Source organism: Lactuca saligna, chromosome 3, assembly GCF_052625555.1.
Source record: "Lactuca saligna cultivar CGN05327 chromosome 3, ASM5262555v1, whole genome shotgun sequence".
NCBI lineage: Eukaryota > Viridiplantae > Streptophyta > Magnoliopsida > Asterales > Asteraceae > Lactuca > Lactuca saligna.
This window is the reverse complement of record NC_136419.1, coordinates 18,989,509-19,005,795: the sequence shown is the minus strand read 5'-3', so window position 1 is coordinate 19,005,795 and position 16,287 is coordinate 18,989,509. Positions and strand designations below refer to the sequence as shown.

The 16,287-nt window shown below is 32.6% G+C and overlaps 2 protein-coding genes across 2 annotated transcripts; both read right to left on the bottom strand.

Moving 5' to 3' along the window:
- Window positions 1–11,650: 11,650 nt before the first annotated feature.
- Window positions 11,651–12,529, bottom strand: LOC145035229 (protein FAR1-RELATED SEQUENCE 6-like). The gene is made up of 2 exons (XM_078983808.1): window positions 12,338–12,529; window positions 11,651–12,175 (listed from the first exon to the last, which is right to left on the bottom strand). The coding sequence occupies exons 1-2, from the start codon at window positions 12,527–12,529 to the stop codon at window positions 11,651–11,653; spliced, it is 717 nt and encodes a 238-aa protein (XP_078839934.1).
- A 29-nt stretch (window positions 12,530–12,558) lies between these two features.
- Window positions 12,559–14,805, bottom strand: LOC145035228 (protein FAR1-RELATED SEQUENCE 5-like). Its single transcript, XM_078983807.1, has 5 exons — window positions 14,649–14,805; window positions 14,004–14,242; window positions 13,410–13,888; window positions 13,044–13,302; window positions 12,559–12,906 (listed from the first exon to the last, which is right to left on the bottom strand). Exons 1-5 carry the CDS (start codon window positions 14,803–14,805, stop codon window positions 12,559–12,561), a joined length of 1,482 nt encoding a protein of 493 aa, XP_078839933.1.
- Between the last annotated feature and the right edge of the window lie 1,482 nt (window positions 14,806–16,287).

The window sequence follows — 16,287 nt, the reverse complement described above, 5'->3', positions numbered from 1 at the left end:
AACATACATTCATTCGAAAAGCTTCAACCCTTTAAATTTAAATCAACTCTTCACAAACATAGAGCGATGCATTCCAGATTTCAAGTGTGCAAGCGATCCATTTCCTCGCCTTTTGAAATAACATGAAGGTGTGTCTCTTCGTGTTTTGAAATTGGAGATGCATTTTCTAATACAAGTCGGTGCGGCGCTGCCCCTAATTGAGGGAGTTAATGGAGGATAAAAGTTAGCTCAGACGAATACAACACATAAAAATTAGACGGAAACTTATGCTCTCTTACATTTGCTGCCCTGGGCCATGGCCAAGTTCACCCAGCCTTCAGGTCGGCCCTGCTGATACGAGTTCAACGACATTGAAGATAACCTTAGACTAAACGGTGTGGTGATGGGGACACCGACAATATTCGATGTGCCATCCTTTCATCGTCGGTGAACATCACGCCGTGAAGGGGGTTTTACCGCCGATGGACTTCTACTGTTGGGAAAATTTTAATTTTTATGGCATTTTGTGGAAGAAGACGATGCCAAACGGTCAGCGACGGCTAGTTTGACATTTTTCATTTTTTTAATCTACTATATATACAAATCAAATTTCCAAAATTTCACACGATGCACTCTTAGCAACATTTTTTATTTGAAAATGTCTTCTTCCAACAATCCAAACTCTTCCAAACAAATGACACAATTGGCACAACTGAATTCAACTTTGGAGAGGCATATGACTGAAACCGTCAGACTCACCGAGTATATGTTGTTAATGCAAGATGTGAGACACCCCGACCTCGAAGATCAAGAGGCGGCTAAAGCGGTGAAGTAGTTGATTCGTGAAAAATATAAGCTAAACCGTAAATGAAATTTCAATGTTATGTTTTTTTCTAGTTTTTTATTTTTTATTTTTTATTTTTATAATTTATTTAATTTTTCATTTCATTTTTTTAGGTTTTTAATGTAATTTTTAATTTCATGTTAATTTTTTACTTTTAAGATTTCTAAAAAGTAATTTTTAATTTTATGTTATTTTTAATTTTAGTATGGTTTTTAAAAAAAAGTTGTTATTTTTTATTGAAATTAAAAAAAACAAAAAACAAAGAGAAAAAAAACCGTTTAGCACACCCTAACCCTAACCCATATGTGAAAATTATAAAAAATATGAAAGTTGACTTATCATCTACGATGACCCCATTTTACCATTGACTAAAAAAAAAAAAAAAAAAAAAAAAACACACTACACCTCTTAGCCTTGGTGGAGCAAAAATTAAACTTAAATGGTAATTTAAAAAAAAAAAAAAAAAGAATTTGAATTACCTTGATAGAACAAACTGAAACATTAATCCTACCAAAACTATTTAAAAAAAATGATTATATCATTTAATAATCTAGATTTTGGTTATAATTAATAAATGATTTTAGTCCAGACAATACATCGGAATAAACCAAGCACCCATCTGTTATTTGTCAACAGAGAATGAGAAAATGCAAGAAAAAGAGGAGCAATGTTCAAGTATCCAACAAAAGACAAATGTTTCAAAGACCTAAACAAAACACATGAGTAATCAAACTTCAATGGTTCGATCTAGTGGTTCGTCGGAATCCTCTTTCCCTTTAACGTTAACCACACTGTCGGATTGACGGACAGGCGAGCCCGTCTCACGACGCTTATGCACATGACCGGCTGCCACAGCTCCGCCATAACTACTAACATTACTAAAGATCAACGCAACAATGCCAACAACAGCCGCCGCAAACGCAGCCCCAAACGACCGATTGATGTTCCCTACGCCACTCGAACCAATGGCGAATCCAACAAACGCTCCAAGCATTCGAACCCACGAGAACCACGCAGCAAACACGCCTTCTTTACCCGACGGCGCACAGTCCATCAACAAGATTCGACTGTATGCATGCAAAACACCAGAAGCTATACTTTGTGATGCAGCAAGGAATAAAACGTGACTCTTGTGCCAGTTTTCTAATCGGTAGTAAAACCCCATTCCAGAAGTTAGTGTCGAGAGCAAGAATCCGAAAATTTGCATTTTTACTGCGTCCGATCGGATCACCTTTTGGATTGGTTGTAACAATGGCAGAACCAACAATGGGAAGAAGAAATATGTTAACCAAACGAATAGTAGGTCTTTTGGGGGAGTACAAAGTTGGCCGACGATGTAGAGGAGTCCACCGGTGAATATGCTCATTGTTGAGAAGGACGAGAGGAAAACTCCGACGAGAGTTCCGGCAGCATGTGGGTACTTAAAAATGGAAATGAAATGGCCAGTTGAAACCCTGCTGTTGTCATTTGATGATTCGTTTCCGTTTGATCGAGTGGCGGTGATGATATACGCGATTCCGGCGAACCATAGAATGCCGCTGAAGATTGACACAACCCATAAACTAATAAACCCTTCGGAGTTTCTGAGCATGTAGTAAGTGAACGATGCAATTGCGGCGGATCCAAAACAGCCACCGGCGGTGGCGTAGAGTGAGAGCCAACCGGAGACGGCTTGCCTGTCAGGGAACTGAAGTTTACGGATGGTAGCGCCGACAAAGCCACGGACCATGAGACCGAGGTGGCGGTTGTGGAAGGCGGATCCAACGGCGTTCGAGGCGACAATAGCTGCAACGTAGGGTGGCATAATCCAGACGGTTTTAATGGCGCCAGCGGGGAGACAAAATACGGCTCCAATAGCGGTGGCGATTGCAGCCATGACGTGGGAGTTCTGGCGGTGATCGAGGTGGATGGAGACTGAGGCGAGTAGAGGTGCAGCGACGATTAAACCGGAAAACCAAGAGATTGATGTCCATTCTAGTGCAGAGAATTTCATGCTCCCCACTTTTACTCTAGCGTATGTCAAAGCTTCAAACCTGAAATTAATCAACCACACATATATACATACTTCATACTAAATGCCACTTGCATGTAGAATTGAAGTAAGAAGAAATTACGAGACTTACAAAAGGGTTTCCTTTTTGGTGCAGTGAAAACCTTTACGATTCGTATACCACCCTCGAGCAGGTTCCGGTGGTTCGCTATTAAAAGTTTGACTTATGATGAGCGGAAACACGATGGTAAGAAGAACTGTATGCGTGAAATACGAACACAGTTCATAAAAACACCAACCCATGATCTCACCCGTGTTTGGCTTATCTTCATACTCCTCATACGACTCTTCACTCCCACTTTCACTATCGCTCTTTATTATCACGGTTTCCATCACTTTGACATCCAACGACTGCCCATCTTCATCGTCCTCCAATGACCTCGGCCTCCGTGGTGTGGCTGCTGCGACGTTAGTCTCGGGATTGGCTTCTTCAAACATTTTTGCGATTGAGAAGTTATTTGAGAAGTTAGGCGGAGGGGGCGGGGGTTTAAAACTTGGTGCATGAAAATTAACAGCTGGGAGAGTGGAACTACCGAGAGTTTCTGATTGGGCTTTGTAATGTTCAATTAACGGGTGGCAATTTGCAATTTGGCATAATGGCATCATTCTTTTCTTGTTTTCTTTCCGCATGTTCCATTTTGTTTGATAGCATTTATATATACATATACGTACACATCATATATACAGAGTAAATTTTTGCAAAATGGTCCATATGGTTATGTGTTTTCTTAATCAATTCCTGAACTTTTAATTGTAATACTAATATTCTAATGATTTGATTTTGTTCTGATTTTAATTTCCGACTTAAAACTGATTAGACTTTATCGTTTTATGTTTTAATTATTTTTAAAATAATGAAAATTAAATGGCCCAACACCTAACCCCAACCCTCCTCGTCCTCACTCATCATCCTCTCTCTTCCGTTATAGATTCATAGCTCCACTACAACTTTCTATCATAAAGTATGCACACTATAATTCTATTATTTAATGGTCTCGATACTAACCATCTACTAAAAAAGTGTCAAAAACAATGATGATTTTTCTATTTAAGAACAAAACTGTGACAACCAAAAAGCCCAAAAATGTATACCAAAGTAAAAGGGGGCTAAATGTAACTTGCATACATTGTACAATGAGACAATGAGCTTATTGGCTGCCATTTGGCCTTAGAGAATATTTATGTAACACGTTTTTATTGCATCAATTTGCTACTAAGTTTCATATTCGTTCCTTACCAACAAAAAAAACATGAACGACTTCTTACTTTTTGTGTGTTCTCGATTCAGTAAATACCTATAAATATGTAAATTAACGATCAGGAGTTTTTACTTTTAGAGATAATTGTTAAGTCAATGGGTCATGGGGATGGTAATGGCCTATGGGATGGCCGCGTGGTGATGCTGGATGATAATTATTTATTCGAACAAGTAATTGAATGTATAGGAAAATATGTATCCATAACATAGGAAAATAAGACAATGATTAAGTTTATCTTTTAGTGATCGAGCATAGTGCGAGGATTCGTAAATGTTGAGAAATTGACACAAAATAGATTGAAGTCTTTGTCAGAGTGATGGCTATGGGTTTGTTATATATATATATATATATATATATATATATATATATATATATATATATATATATATATATATATATATATATATATATATATATATATATATATATATATATATATATATATATATAGGGAAATGATCAAATGAGAACGCCTAAAAAGTTGAGAACGCGAGAACAAATCTGATACATTAAATATTTATAATATAAGGATCTCATTGTTAATTAATATAAAGAAATTAATAAATGAATTTAATTGTTTTTTTAATTAAAAAAAATATAAAAGGGTATTCAAGTAATTTTATGATGCTATCCAATTTGAATATATCGGGTAAGTTTGAAAATTAAAAGAAACTGTTCCTATGTTTTAGTAATCATAGTTACCTTCTAATGTTTTGGATGATTCGATCGTATCTTTAAAGAAAAATAGCGTCACGGATAAACGATTATACCACATTCGAGTGATACTGTGCATTTGCATTCTGAACTTTGTGAAGCGTCGTAGGTGGAGCAATGTCGTCGTTGATCAATCGAAGTGGAAGAAGTAAGTTTTCTAATCTTTATTGAATGTTGATTGACTGGAAAACGTGTGTATTAGTGTGTTTAGGTTTTTATAATGTGTACATTTGACGATTCTTAAAACCCTAGAAGTTGGGTGTTTCGTTTTTTCTTTATATCATCGATTATGAACTGTAGGTATTCTTCATCTCTGATGAATGTTGTTTTAAATGTTTTGTTTCACAAATAACACGTTGGTGTATTTGATTGTTAAAATGAAAATGGTAATTATAGATGAGTTCCGAATTTACGGTATTGTGATTTTGAATGTGCTTAAAAATCAACAGTTTATGATTGTGTTTGATAGTTATAAAATGAATATACATGTGTAATCGTAGTCCACTACTTTGAACTGAAATAAGGTTACGTAAACCCAAAAATTAGGGCTTTTTTTACATCATAAGTAGCACAGGAAGAGTAATTGATGTTAGTATTCGATTGTGAATGTTTTTTAGTTGACAAATAATAGCGAATTGTTAGAATGTCATTCATTAATAATGATTACTTGTAAAATCCGATTATGCGACAGAAGTACTTTTCAAGTATTAATCGTTGTTGTTGGTTGTATGTTTTGAATATAGTTAAAGTGATATTCAGTTGTGAATGGGTACTTTATTGAGTATGTATGTGGTTTTGATCCTGTACATGTTTTTGTATGTAAAGATTAATGATGTAGGAGTGCAAACTGTTTTATGTGGGTAAGTTAATTGCACTGTATGTTTGTTGATGATAGTTGTAAACATTACTCTGATTTTGGGGAGAAGACGAGTCATTGATGTTAGTATTCGATTGTGAATGGTTTTTATTAGAAAAAGAATAATGAAGGGTATAAATGTCATTTATTACTATTGATTACTTGTAGAAACGGATTGTTTTTGAGACATAAGTACTTTTTCTATTATTATTCCTTGTTGTTGGTTGTATGATTTGAATATTGTTAAAGACATAGTCATTTGTGAATATGTACTTTGTTGACTATGTTTTGTATGTTAATACTAATGATGTATGAGTCCCAACTGTTTTACGTCACTAAGTTAATTACACTTGTTGTTTATTGATGATTATTGTAAACATTCCTCTGTTTTTTGGGTATGTGTTTAATGTAGAATGTATAATGGATGATTATTTGAGTTGTTAATGTTTCAATTTTGAGTTATAAATGATTAAGGTATATTAATGCTATTATTAGGTAGAAAGAAAAGTGAGAGGATATTACTAAAAACGGCATTCAGCAAATTCACTAATGAAGAATCCAATCCATTGCTTATTGATATTGAAGATGCAGACAATGAAGGAAACGAACTAGTACAACCTCAGATTAGAAGAGAAGGACAGAAGAAGTTTTCAACACCTAAGAAGAAAACTAAAAATCAAACTATTGGTGATGATGATTATATGAAATTTAAAATTTTAAATATCAATTTGAATCTATAGTGATTATGAGTCTTATTTTTTGGACAGGTGTGGGGGAACGTGTTAATCGCACACCAGCTCATTCAATGCGAATGGATCTTAAAGTTGTAGTTTTGAGCTCAGATTCAAGTAATGTACTTGTTTAGAAATAAATTTATTTACAGTTTGATGTTGTAGTTAGTTTTAATAACTTGTTTGTTTTGTATTTATTAATAGAAAAAAACAGGAAACCCAAAGTCAATGTAAAGAAGGTTGATGGAGGAAATTCAAGGTTCTCTAAAGCTAAAAAAAATATACAGAAAAAAAAGGTATGAAGGATGATTTCATGAAATGTAACTTATATATTAAAGTATCTTCAGTAATGATTATGTTGTCTAATTATTGATAGGTTTCATTGAAAGTTATGACTTGACAGAAGACAGTGGATTAAATAGGGAAAATGAATTGAGAACAAAAAGATGTTTTGATAGATGTAAAACAAAAGGTGATGAAGTTGTTGTTATAAACTCATTTTCAGGTAGTGTTATTTTCTTTAATAAATTTACTATAGCATTGGTATGGTAATTTATTTATAATCATTTATTGTGTTAAATTTGACTTAACAGGAAAAGATAATGTTACTGTCAAAAACCTTGACGAAGATGAAGACTCTGATTTTGAGGCAGACATAACCGTGGTAACAAGGAAAAAGAGAAGGCATCATACTTCATTCAAAGATGGTGACAAAGAAAATGTGAAGAAATTTAAAAGACAAAGGAATAAAGAAGGAAATGTGTTGAAGCCAAGAAAACATCCTAAAGTTGTAGCAAGTGGTGCAGAAGAAGCTAAGCGAATACAAGTACGGACATCTCCAAATGTTTTGTACAGTTGTATGCACAACCTTAGCAAGGAACAGGAAGGTTATATTTCTTCTATTGGTCTGGGGCATTTGTTGAAGATGAAAGTGGATGGGTGTGCATCAATTATGGGGCATTATATTGTAAGGAATTTTAACGCAGATAGGATGGTACTCAAACTTCATCATGGAGAGATACCAATCAATCGGCAAGTTATTCACGAAATGCTGGGTCTGCCTCTGGGACATGTTACAATAAAGTCTATGCCTTATAGAGAAGTCACAGATGACACGATAACTGTTTGGAGAAAACAATTCGAAGATGAAGATAATATTAGACCAAGGGCAGTTCAACAAGTTATTATGCAGTCAACACGTGCGGATTTAATGTTTAAAGTAAACATCTTTGTCCTGTTGTGTAATACACTAGGTCAGTCGATGAGCATGGGCACGTGTGACCTGTCGATGTTATCAAAAGTGACTAAAGATCTGGATCTAAGTGACATTGATTGGTGTGGATATGTTTTTGATTGCCTTAAGGAGACAAAAAGTGCGTGGAATCCAAACAGCAAAAAAAGATTCTATGTTGGGCCAATTATATTACTGCTAGTAAAATTTGTTTTAAATTAAACTGTCATTCAATATTTGTAGCCTTATGTGTGCAGATTCATTAAAGTGTATTTAAGTAAAACATTTTTTATTTGTCTTTGTTGTAGTTGCTATACGTAGAAAGTGTTCGATGCGATTCAGTGAAGATTGTACGATGCAGACCAGCAATATGTTGTTGGAGTGTTGATAAACTACGTGAGCGAGAAAGAGTAGAGTGTAGGACAATTGGTCTGGGTATGGGTGAATTGCAAGATCCATTTCAATTCATCAATGAAGCATCGGGAACTGGTAATGTAGGGCAAGAAAAAGTTGAGGTAATATTTTATTATATTGAACAATGCATATGAAATTTATTATTTGTTTATTTGGTATAGTATAAATTAATTACATTCATAAATTATTGATAGGGAAATGATGCAGGAGATGTAAGGTGTAAGGTAGTATATAATATAATCATAACTAAATAATAAGTTATTAGTACAACAACTAATATTGTGTTGCTTTTCGTAGGGAAATCATGGAGATGATATTTTTAGTGGAAGTGGGGAAACTGTTGAGGTAGTTAACTACCTATTCACATTTGAATAATGAGTTTCTACAGTATTAATTAATACTAACTGACATATTAATATTTTTATTTGGTTTGTAACATAATTCTATTGTGGTGACCTATTTAGACAACTGTTTCAACAATAAAGGAGATGTACGACATGATATTGCAGCAAAAGAAAGTGTTGGAAGAAAAAATAAATGATGCTGTCAAGAAATATCCTGATAATCAGTTGGTCAAAGAATGGAAAAACAAAGTAAATGATTTGTTTACTGAAGTTTCTGCATCAGAGGAACCAGAACAATCTCAATGGTGGTATGATAACGAGGCTGAAATTGAACGTACGCTGATTCTAGCTACAACTAACAAACAGTTTGACAACTCCGCGTTAGCAAAATGTAGTATTCAAATGTCACAGGAATATGCAGATTTCGCGAATAGATCTGGAACAAAATCTTTTAAGAATACACCACCATCTAAAATGGAAATGCCAATTCCTTTGTCTGTAGTACCATTCAACAAAGATGAACATTGAGTTAGTAGAAGAGGGTACAGGCCTCGCATGAAATCCGAATATCTGAAATCTCCTTACGTTATACGGGCTGTTGATATCATCAAAGGAGTTCCACGGCAGGAAAAACGTGTAGCAGAATGGATATTCTCTCTCCAGGGAGATCCAAAGTAAGTTGCATTTAAAATATTTTTAAAATTACTTACTTTTATTGTTTGCTCATTAAAAATAGTATTAATTGTTCACGTCTATTGCAGTGATATAGTTTTCCACACTCTGGATGGGTTTTCTGCACAGAGGTTTCATATGGAAAGTTTTTTTTCCAACATGTGAACTATTTGGCCATGTCATTGATTGTTGGAGTCAAGTGTTGAATCTTGATGAAAGTAAGCGTGCACCTGAATCGCCCCTGAGAGTTTATTGCAAGACGGATGTGACGGTATAAGTTAATATTGTTCGATGTTGATTGTATTATTTTTTAAATACAAACATATAAAGAAGTTAACGAGTTTTTAAAAATTGATCACAGAATTCGTATCTAGAAAGTGGTTTAACAGAAAGTCAACGTAAAGATAAATTCATTGAGAATTTGGTGCTTTCTATTGAAGATATGGACGCAAGCCTACGTTTTGTTGGACTGGTAAGATATATATCTCCACAGTTTACTTACATGTGTATTTATCATTGATCAAATATGAATATAAAATAAAGTGAATACAATTGTAATTAATAAACGTTGCAGCTTTTCCTACCAATCATCCGTTCCTTCCACATTTTCCTTTTTGTGATCAATCTACAACAACCAGAGTTTGTAATCGTTGACAACAACAAAGTTGATGATCCTGATGGTGAGAGATATGGTCAGTTGCCCCAAATCATTGTAAGTGATTAATAAAAATTACTTTACATACTTAATAAAATTTAATATGTGTTAACAATGTTTTTTTTACATTTTCAGAAAGAGTACATAGTTGATTACTTAAAATCTCAGAATCATCCAAAAGCTGAGATGTTTTCACATGTGATGCCACATAGACTGGAAATGCCTTGGAGAACAATAAACAACAGCATTGATTGTGGTGTGTTTACGATGCGTCACATGGAAACATATATGGGGGGAAGTATGAATGAGTTTAAAGCTGGATTCAAGAACGAGTCTTCTGCACAAGATGATCAACTTGTTAAACTGAGGACAAAGTATTTATACAACATACTCAATCATGAATATAATGTGCAAAAGGATTATGTGCTGCAAAAGGTTGATGAATTCCACAAGATTCCTTCAAAACAACGTTCTCAAATGTTGGCCATTGCAAAGGAAGAAATTCACAGGAGATTGGATGTTTTAAGTTAATTGTTTTAAGAAAGTAATTTTAGTTATGACTTTAATGGTTTCTTTTGGATGGATTAAAAACAATGCTTTTGTATGCTAAGGATGTTAACTTGGGTTGCTGTACGTACAATACTTACTTTTGGTTTGTTAATCTTAGTAATGGACTAGTGATATTTTAGTATTTATATTTTTACATTAACATTTGAATAATTAAGTTATCTTAGAAAATGATGATTAACATTGATGGTATAGTTTTAATGTATATTCAGTAATGATTCTAACTAACAAACATTTGTCAATATGCTATTTTACTATGAACATACAATCAGAGTTTTTAATAGTTAAAGTGAACATATCTATATTATATAATGATTGTTGGTGGGTTTATATCTTAAAGTAGGTTGTTATTTAAATATTGAATAATAGCATAAACACTTACTTGAAGTATTCCTAACATATTATACTTTAGTTCAACCTACATACTTACCTTTGGTTTGATAATTTTAGTAATGGACTAGTAATATTTTAGTATTTATATTTTTACATTAACATTTGAATAATTAAGTTATCTTAGAAAATGATGATTAACATTGATGGTATAGTTTTAATGTATGTTCAGTAATGAATATAACTAACAAACATTTGTTAATATGCTATTTTACTATGAACATACAATCAGAATTTTTAATAGTTAAAGTGAACATATCTATATTATATAATGATTGTTGGTGGGTTTATATCTTAAAGTATGTTGTTATTTAAATATTGAATAATAACATAAACACTTACTTGAAGTATTCCTAACATATTTTAATTTAAATGCAAATTGTTTTATCTTAAATTGAATAGTATTTAACAATGTTCATATCATCAATATGTTGAAAATAATTAACGTATTTATGATGTTATTCATTATTGACTACACTTAAGGGTTAAAAAGTCAACCATGGTTAAACTTATGACTAAAATTTACCCAAACGCAAACGTAAATCAATATATGATGTATAGCTATTTTAAAAGTTAATCGTACAAATATTTGGTATTAAGATATACTACTAACAGCATACAATAAACTATGAATATTGCTTGGATTGTATATGACTATAGTATATAATGATTGATGGTTTTATAATTTGAAAAAAGCACAAGTATATCTATTGTAAGTGCGAACTGTTTTAATCTAATAAAAGAGGTTTAAATACCAGATATTGTCATTAATCTGTTAGCATTACCAAATTTGGCATTGCTATTATTCATCTATGAATAAAATAAAAACTTCAAAAGTAATGAAAGTGGTTTAAGATAACATAACCTACTAAATCATAGAAACATATTCGTATTCATAAGTGTAATAAAAAAGTAAAATCTAATGGGAAAATGACTGGGCAATTTTAAGCTGCTTTTGACTCTCGTGCAAGTCTTACTTTGCAACTAACCATTCTTTTCTTAGTTCCACTACCTTTGGTATGTATAGATGCAGGTGGATGGATATTTATTTCATCAGGAATGCTGCGTATTCCAAGCATCCGAATAATTTCTTCTTCATCGTTATCAGATGATGTTTGGTTGGAACTGGCAAACTCAATTGCTGCCCGCTTCAACGTACGTGTTTTTTCAACAAACTCCAACAGTTTCTCTTTGCTTCTTTTAAAATGATCCAAGCAATATTCAATATTGTTGTATGCCTCTGTTAAAAGTTTAAATGTGTCATCTTCTATTTCCATGGCAACATGTTTCATGGCAAACAAATGGCTGGAAATTGCATCCCTACTCCATCTTCTTAGAATATACTGCTCTGGAATCTCTTCAATATGGTTGTTTTTCAGTACAGCAAAAATATGACGACACAAAATGCTAGTACGTATGAAGTGATTGCATGAACATTTAACTTCTTTTTCAAGCAACTTTAGTTCAACCTACATTGTATAATAAAAATAATGTATGTTAGTAACTGATTGAAGTAACATATTAGTTGGTGGTTATTGCATAATAATGAAAAAAATATATGTAATTTAAAAATAATTAGATATTATACTTGTATGATGACTAATGAAAAGCATTTAAACGATGAATATAACCTTGCATTTTATCTTCAACTGTTTGCTCTTATCCGTTTGTGTAATCATAACAACTTGCCACCCATCAATCTTTTCAACACTGTCGATAGAACAGTACCAGGCTGCTTTAAATATTTCCTTTTTGACCTCATAGAAAATATTTTTTGTGTAAACCGCAACTGCATGTTCTAGTAAGCCACTTGGAAGCGTCATTTCATGCTTTGCATTTTTTGTATCATGTTCTAGTTTATGTTGAGCATTTCGTTGCTTTGCAATGCGGTGTCGTAGTTCATCATGAAATAGATAAGCAAATTACCACAGTTAGAGTATTTATTAAAAAATGAGTTCACGCTTTCAGACCTTGAAGTAGTTTTCATCAGACCGTGTAGTGACATGTCTTTAAAATAGGTTGGAATCCAAAGTTTTCTATCCCTGTACATGTCTTTGAACCATCTTTTGTCCTGTAGTTTGAATTTTCTCATAAGCAGTTTCCACCTTGATTCAAACACTTCAGGCTCGATATAGACATTCCATACAAGCTTTGTAAAACGCTTGCGAAAATCAGTGTTTTTCAAAAAATCGGTTGAAACCTAAAAAAAATAGAAATTTATTAGATTAACTATGAATAAACAATATGTATGCTAATTGTTATTAGAAATATGTAAAACTGTGTAAATCATTGTTGAATAAAACTATTGCGTGCTAACTTAGGCCAAAATATACACACCTTGGCTTGTAGTTTTTTCATAATGTGCCACATACATAAACGATGATTAGAATTAGGAAATATTGCTTCAACGGCCTGTAGAATTGCTGGATCTTGGTCTGTTAACACTAATTGAGGGTGTTTCACATGTGCTTTCAAAAAAGCTTCAAGCAACCAACGATAAGATTCTATTGACTCGTTGCTTAACAAACCTGCCCCAATGTTTATTGAACGTTTGTGGTTATCAATGGCTGTAAACGGCACAAAAATCATTCCATACCTGTATCAAAAAGGTAATTAAAAACAAATTCAATATTGATTACGAAGTCAAAAAAACATCAATATTCATACTTAAAAAAAAAGTGTGTAATGAGTATAAGAGCATACTTATTTGTTCGGAATGTAGCATCAAATGATATCACATCTCCAAACTCCTTGTAATATAACTTATCAGTTTCATCCGCCCAAAACATTGCGTTTAACACACTATCAACACATTTATACTCAAATGTGTAATTATGAAACTCATCTTTCCTCATGTTCATTTTGTCAACAACCAGCTGTGCATCCTTATCACCAATAATGTTTCCCACCTTCCTTCTGAAATTTTTATAATCAATTGATTCAGGACCAATGTTTTCATAACCTCCTTGCAAACTAGCTTGTAACTTGTGTGCCTTTGTTGCACCAATGTTAGATGTTGAAGAACGCACTATAAACTCCTTGTCTTTGTAACTAAGTCGTCGTGCACGTTTGGAATACCGTCTTTCTTCTTTAGTCTCTAGGGGGTGGTTGTGATTCTCTTCAAACTCATATATTTTACATGCATTAGTTTGCATATGTAACCTTTCAAACTTTATCAATGCCTTGCAGTCCGTAATTTTGAAGTTTGAGTTTCGTTTATTCCTTCCACTCCCCTCAGGATCCAAAGTGTCAGTTGATCAGTTAGGTATTTTACCCATTTTGTTGCAAACTACATACCTTTTTTTTAATGGTTTTGTCACCAAACCTCGTTACTGTATTTAACCTGACACCAAAACCTGCTTTATCTGCATATAATTTATACATTTCAACCGCCTCCTCTAATGATTGATATATAGCATCTACATCTGGCATAAAATCTTTAGGAACAATAGGTTTCCACAACTTGGTTTTCCCACCATGCGAGTCAACAACATTACTATTGAATGATTCCTCTTCAGAATCAGTTCGATTTGTACCTGTTTTTTAAGACAACAAAAAACAATAATGCGACATGCAAAACCTAATATAAAATTCTATGAATTACGTATACATAAACTAAAGAACTTTATAATCATAATAAACATATGTGAAACAGTAACCAAAGTTGAATTGTTTACATGTTTGAGTCGTATTAACGCGTAATCACCAATGATTATCGAACTTAATCAATATTGTATTAAACTTAAGAAAAAAACACCAACGAGGGACTCCTGTACAACGATATGTGATATAAACCATCATTACGTAATTAATACATGCAACGTATATGACTAATCATATACAAATATGTACTCGGTCTTATTCAACATATACAAAAACTCAATAACTATTGAAAACCACGATCTGTAATTACAAGATATTGACATTGTTTTCATTAGTTACCTTCACCAGCATAATCAGAGATCTGATTTCTTCCGTCGAATTGATCATCAGACTTATAGAAATCGTCGTCGTCATATTCATTACAGTTGACGTCTTCTTCGTCATATTGATCATCATCTTCTGTATCATCGCTACTGTAATCAAAACAGTCCGACATCGATATTGATTTGAATCACGAATGGTATATTGCGTTGTTATCTTCAAACGTAAATGATTAACAATATACAACATTCGACTGAAAATCCGATTGCTATACACGAATGGTCCCTGGACATCGTATCTTCAATTCAATATCTCATTGAACGATAACTATGGAATATCCCTTAATTATAGGAAAATATTAATGGATAATATATTGATTATTAATTATATTATATTAATTAAAAAATAGATTAAATACAAATTTACTTAAATACCCTAATACAATGATTGGTTGATAATTGTTCTCGCGTTCTCAACCTTTTTGGTGTTCTCATTTGATCCTACTCATATATATATATATATATATATATATATATATATATATATATATATATATATATATATATATATATATATATATATATATGGAAAAGGGAATATACATTACAGCTCCACCTAAGCTTAGGTACTAAACCTCTTGAAAATACATTGTTTTACTATATAAAGATTACGGTTATTGGATTCACGGTTAATACTTCAAGATGTAAATCAAGATTGACACAATAGGGTTTAGGGTTTAGGGTTTAGTGTTTATGTTTTGGGTTTGGGTTTAGGGTTTAGGTTTAGGATTTAGGGTTTAAGTTTAAGGTTTAGGGTTTAGGGTTTAGGGTTTAGGATTTAAATTTAGGGTTTAGGGTTTAGGTTTAGAGTTTAGTAATGTTCACTTGGGTGAAGTAATAAACAATAATTGAGGAAAGAAAACAGAGATGGTAACACAATAATGAAAGAAATAAATGTTATGGAGGATGATATATTTACCATGTGAAACCAAACCGGACATATTTAGCATGTTAAAATGACATATTTTAGCGGTTTAGTACCTAAGCTTAGGTGGGGCTGTAATGTATATTCCCTATCCCCATATATATATATATATATATATATATATATATATATATATATATATATATATATATATATATATATATATATATATATATATATATATATATATATATATATATATGGGAAAATGACTTAAAAAGGTAACAAAGTTTCAAAAATCTACAAAAAAGACCATTGTTATTTTTTTGTACACAAAATACCATTTTACCGGCTATTGTAGGTTACCCGGTTTCCAAATGTTCAAAAAATACTATTGTTGTTTTTTTAGTACAAAAATATCATTAATGTTACTATTTGTACACAGAATACCAACGAAATACACATGTGTTCAACTAAAACATTGTGGTAACCAGATACTTCACGTAAATGGGAAAATAACTTAAAGTGTAACAAAGTTTCCAAAATGTTTAAAAAATACCACACTTTTTGTTAATTGTGTTGTTATCGGATTATGTAGAACACAATCACCGAAGATCATGAACCGTTATATCAGTTCACAACAATTGTGCAAATCTTTTTCATTCTTTCACTTGATTGTTCTTATGGTATCAAGAGAAGTAAGTGGGTAATAACATTAGTTAAACATTATTTC

Coding starts and splice junctions, on each gene's coding strand:
- LOC145035229 (XM_078983808.1), bottom strand. CDS start 12,529: ATGACGCTTCCAAGTGGCTTACTAGAACATGCAGTTGCGGTTTACACA. Junction 12,176..12,337: donor AGTTGAAGATAAAATGCAAG/GTTATATTCATC, acceptor TATACAATGTAG/GTTGAACTAAAGTTGCTTGA.
- LOC145035228 (XM_078983807.1), bottom strand. CDS start 14,805: ATGTCGGACTGTTTTGATTACAGTAGCGATGATACAGAAGATGATGAT. Junction 13,889..14,003: donor ACAAAACCATTAAAAAAAAG/GTATGTAGTTTG, acceptor ACGGACTGCAAG/GCATTGATAAAGTTTGAAAG. Junction 13,303..13,409: donor GCTACATTCCGAACAAATAA/GTATGCTCTTAT, acceptor TTTTTGATACAG/GTATGGAATGATTTTTGTGC.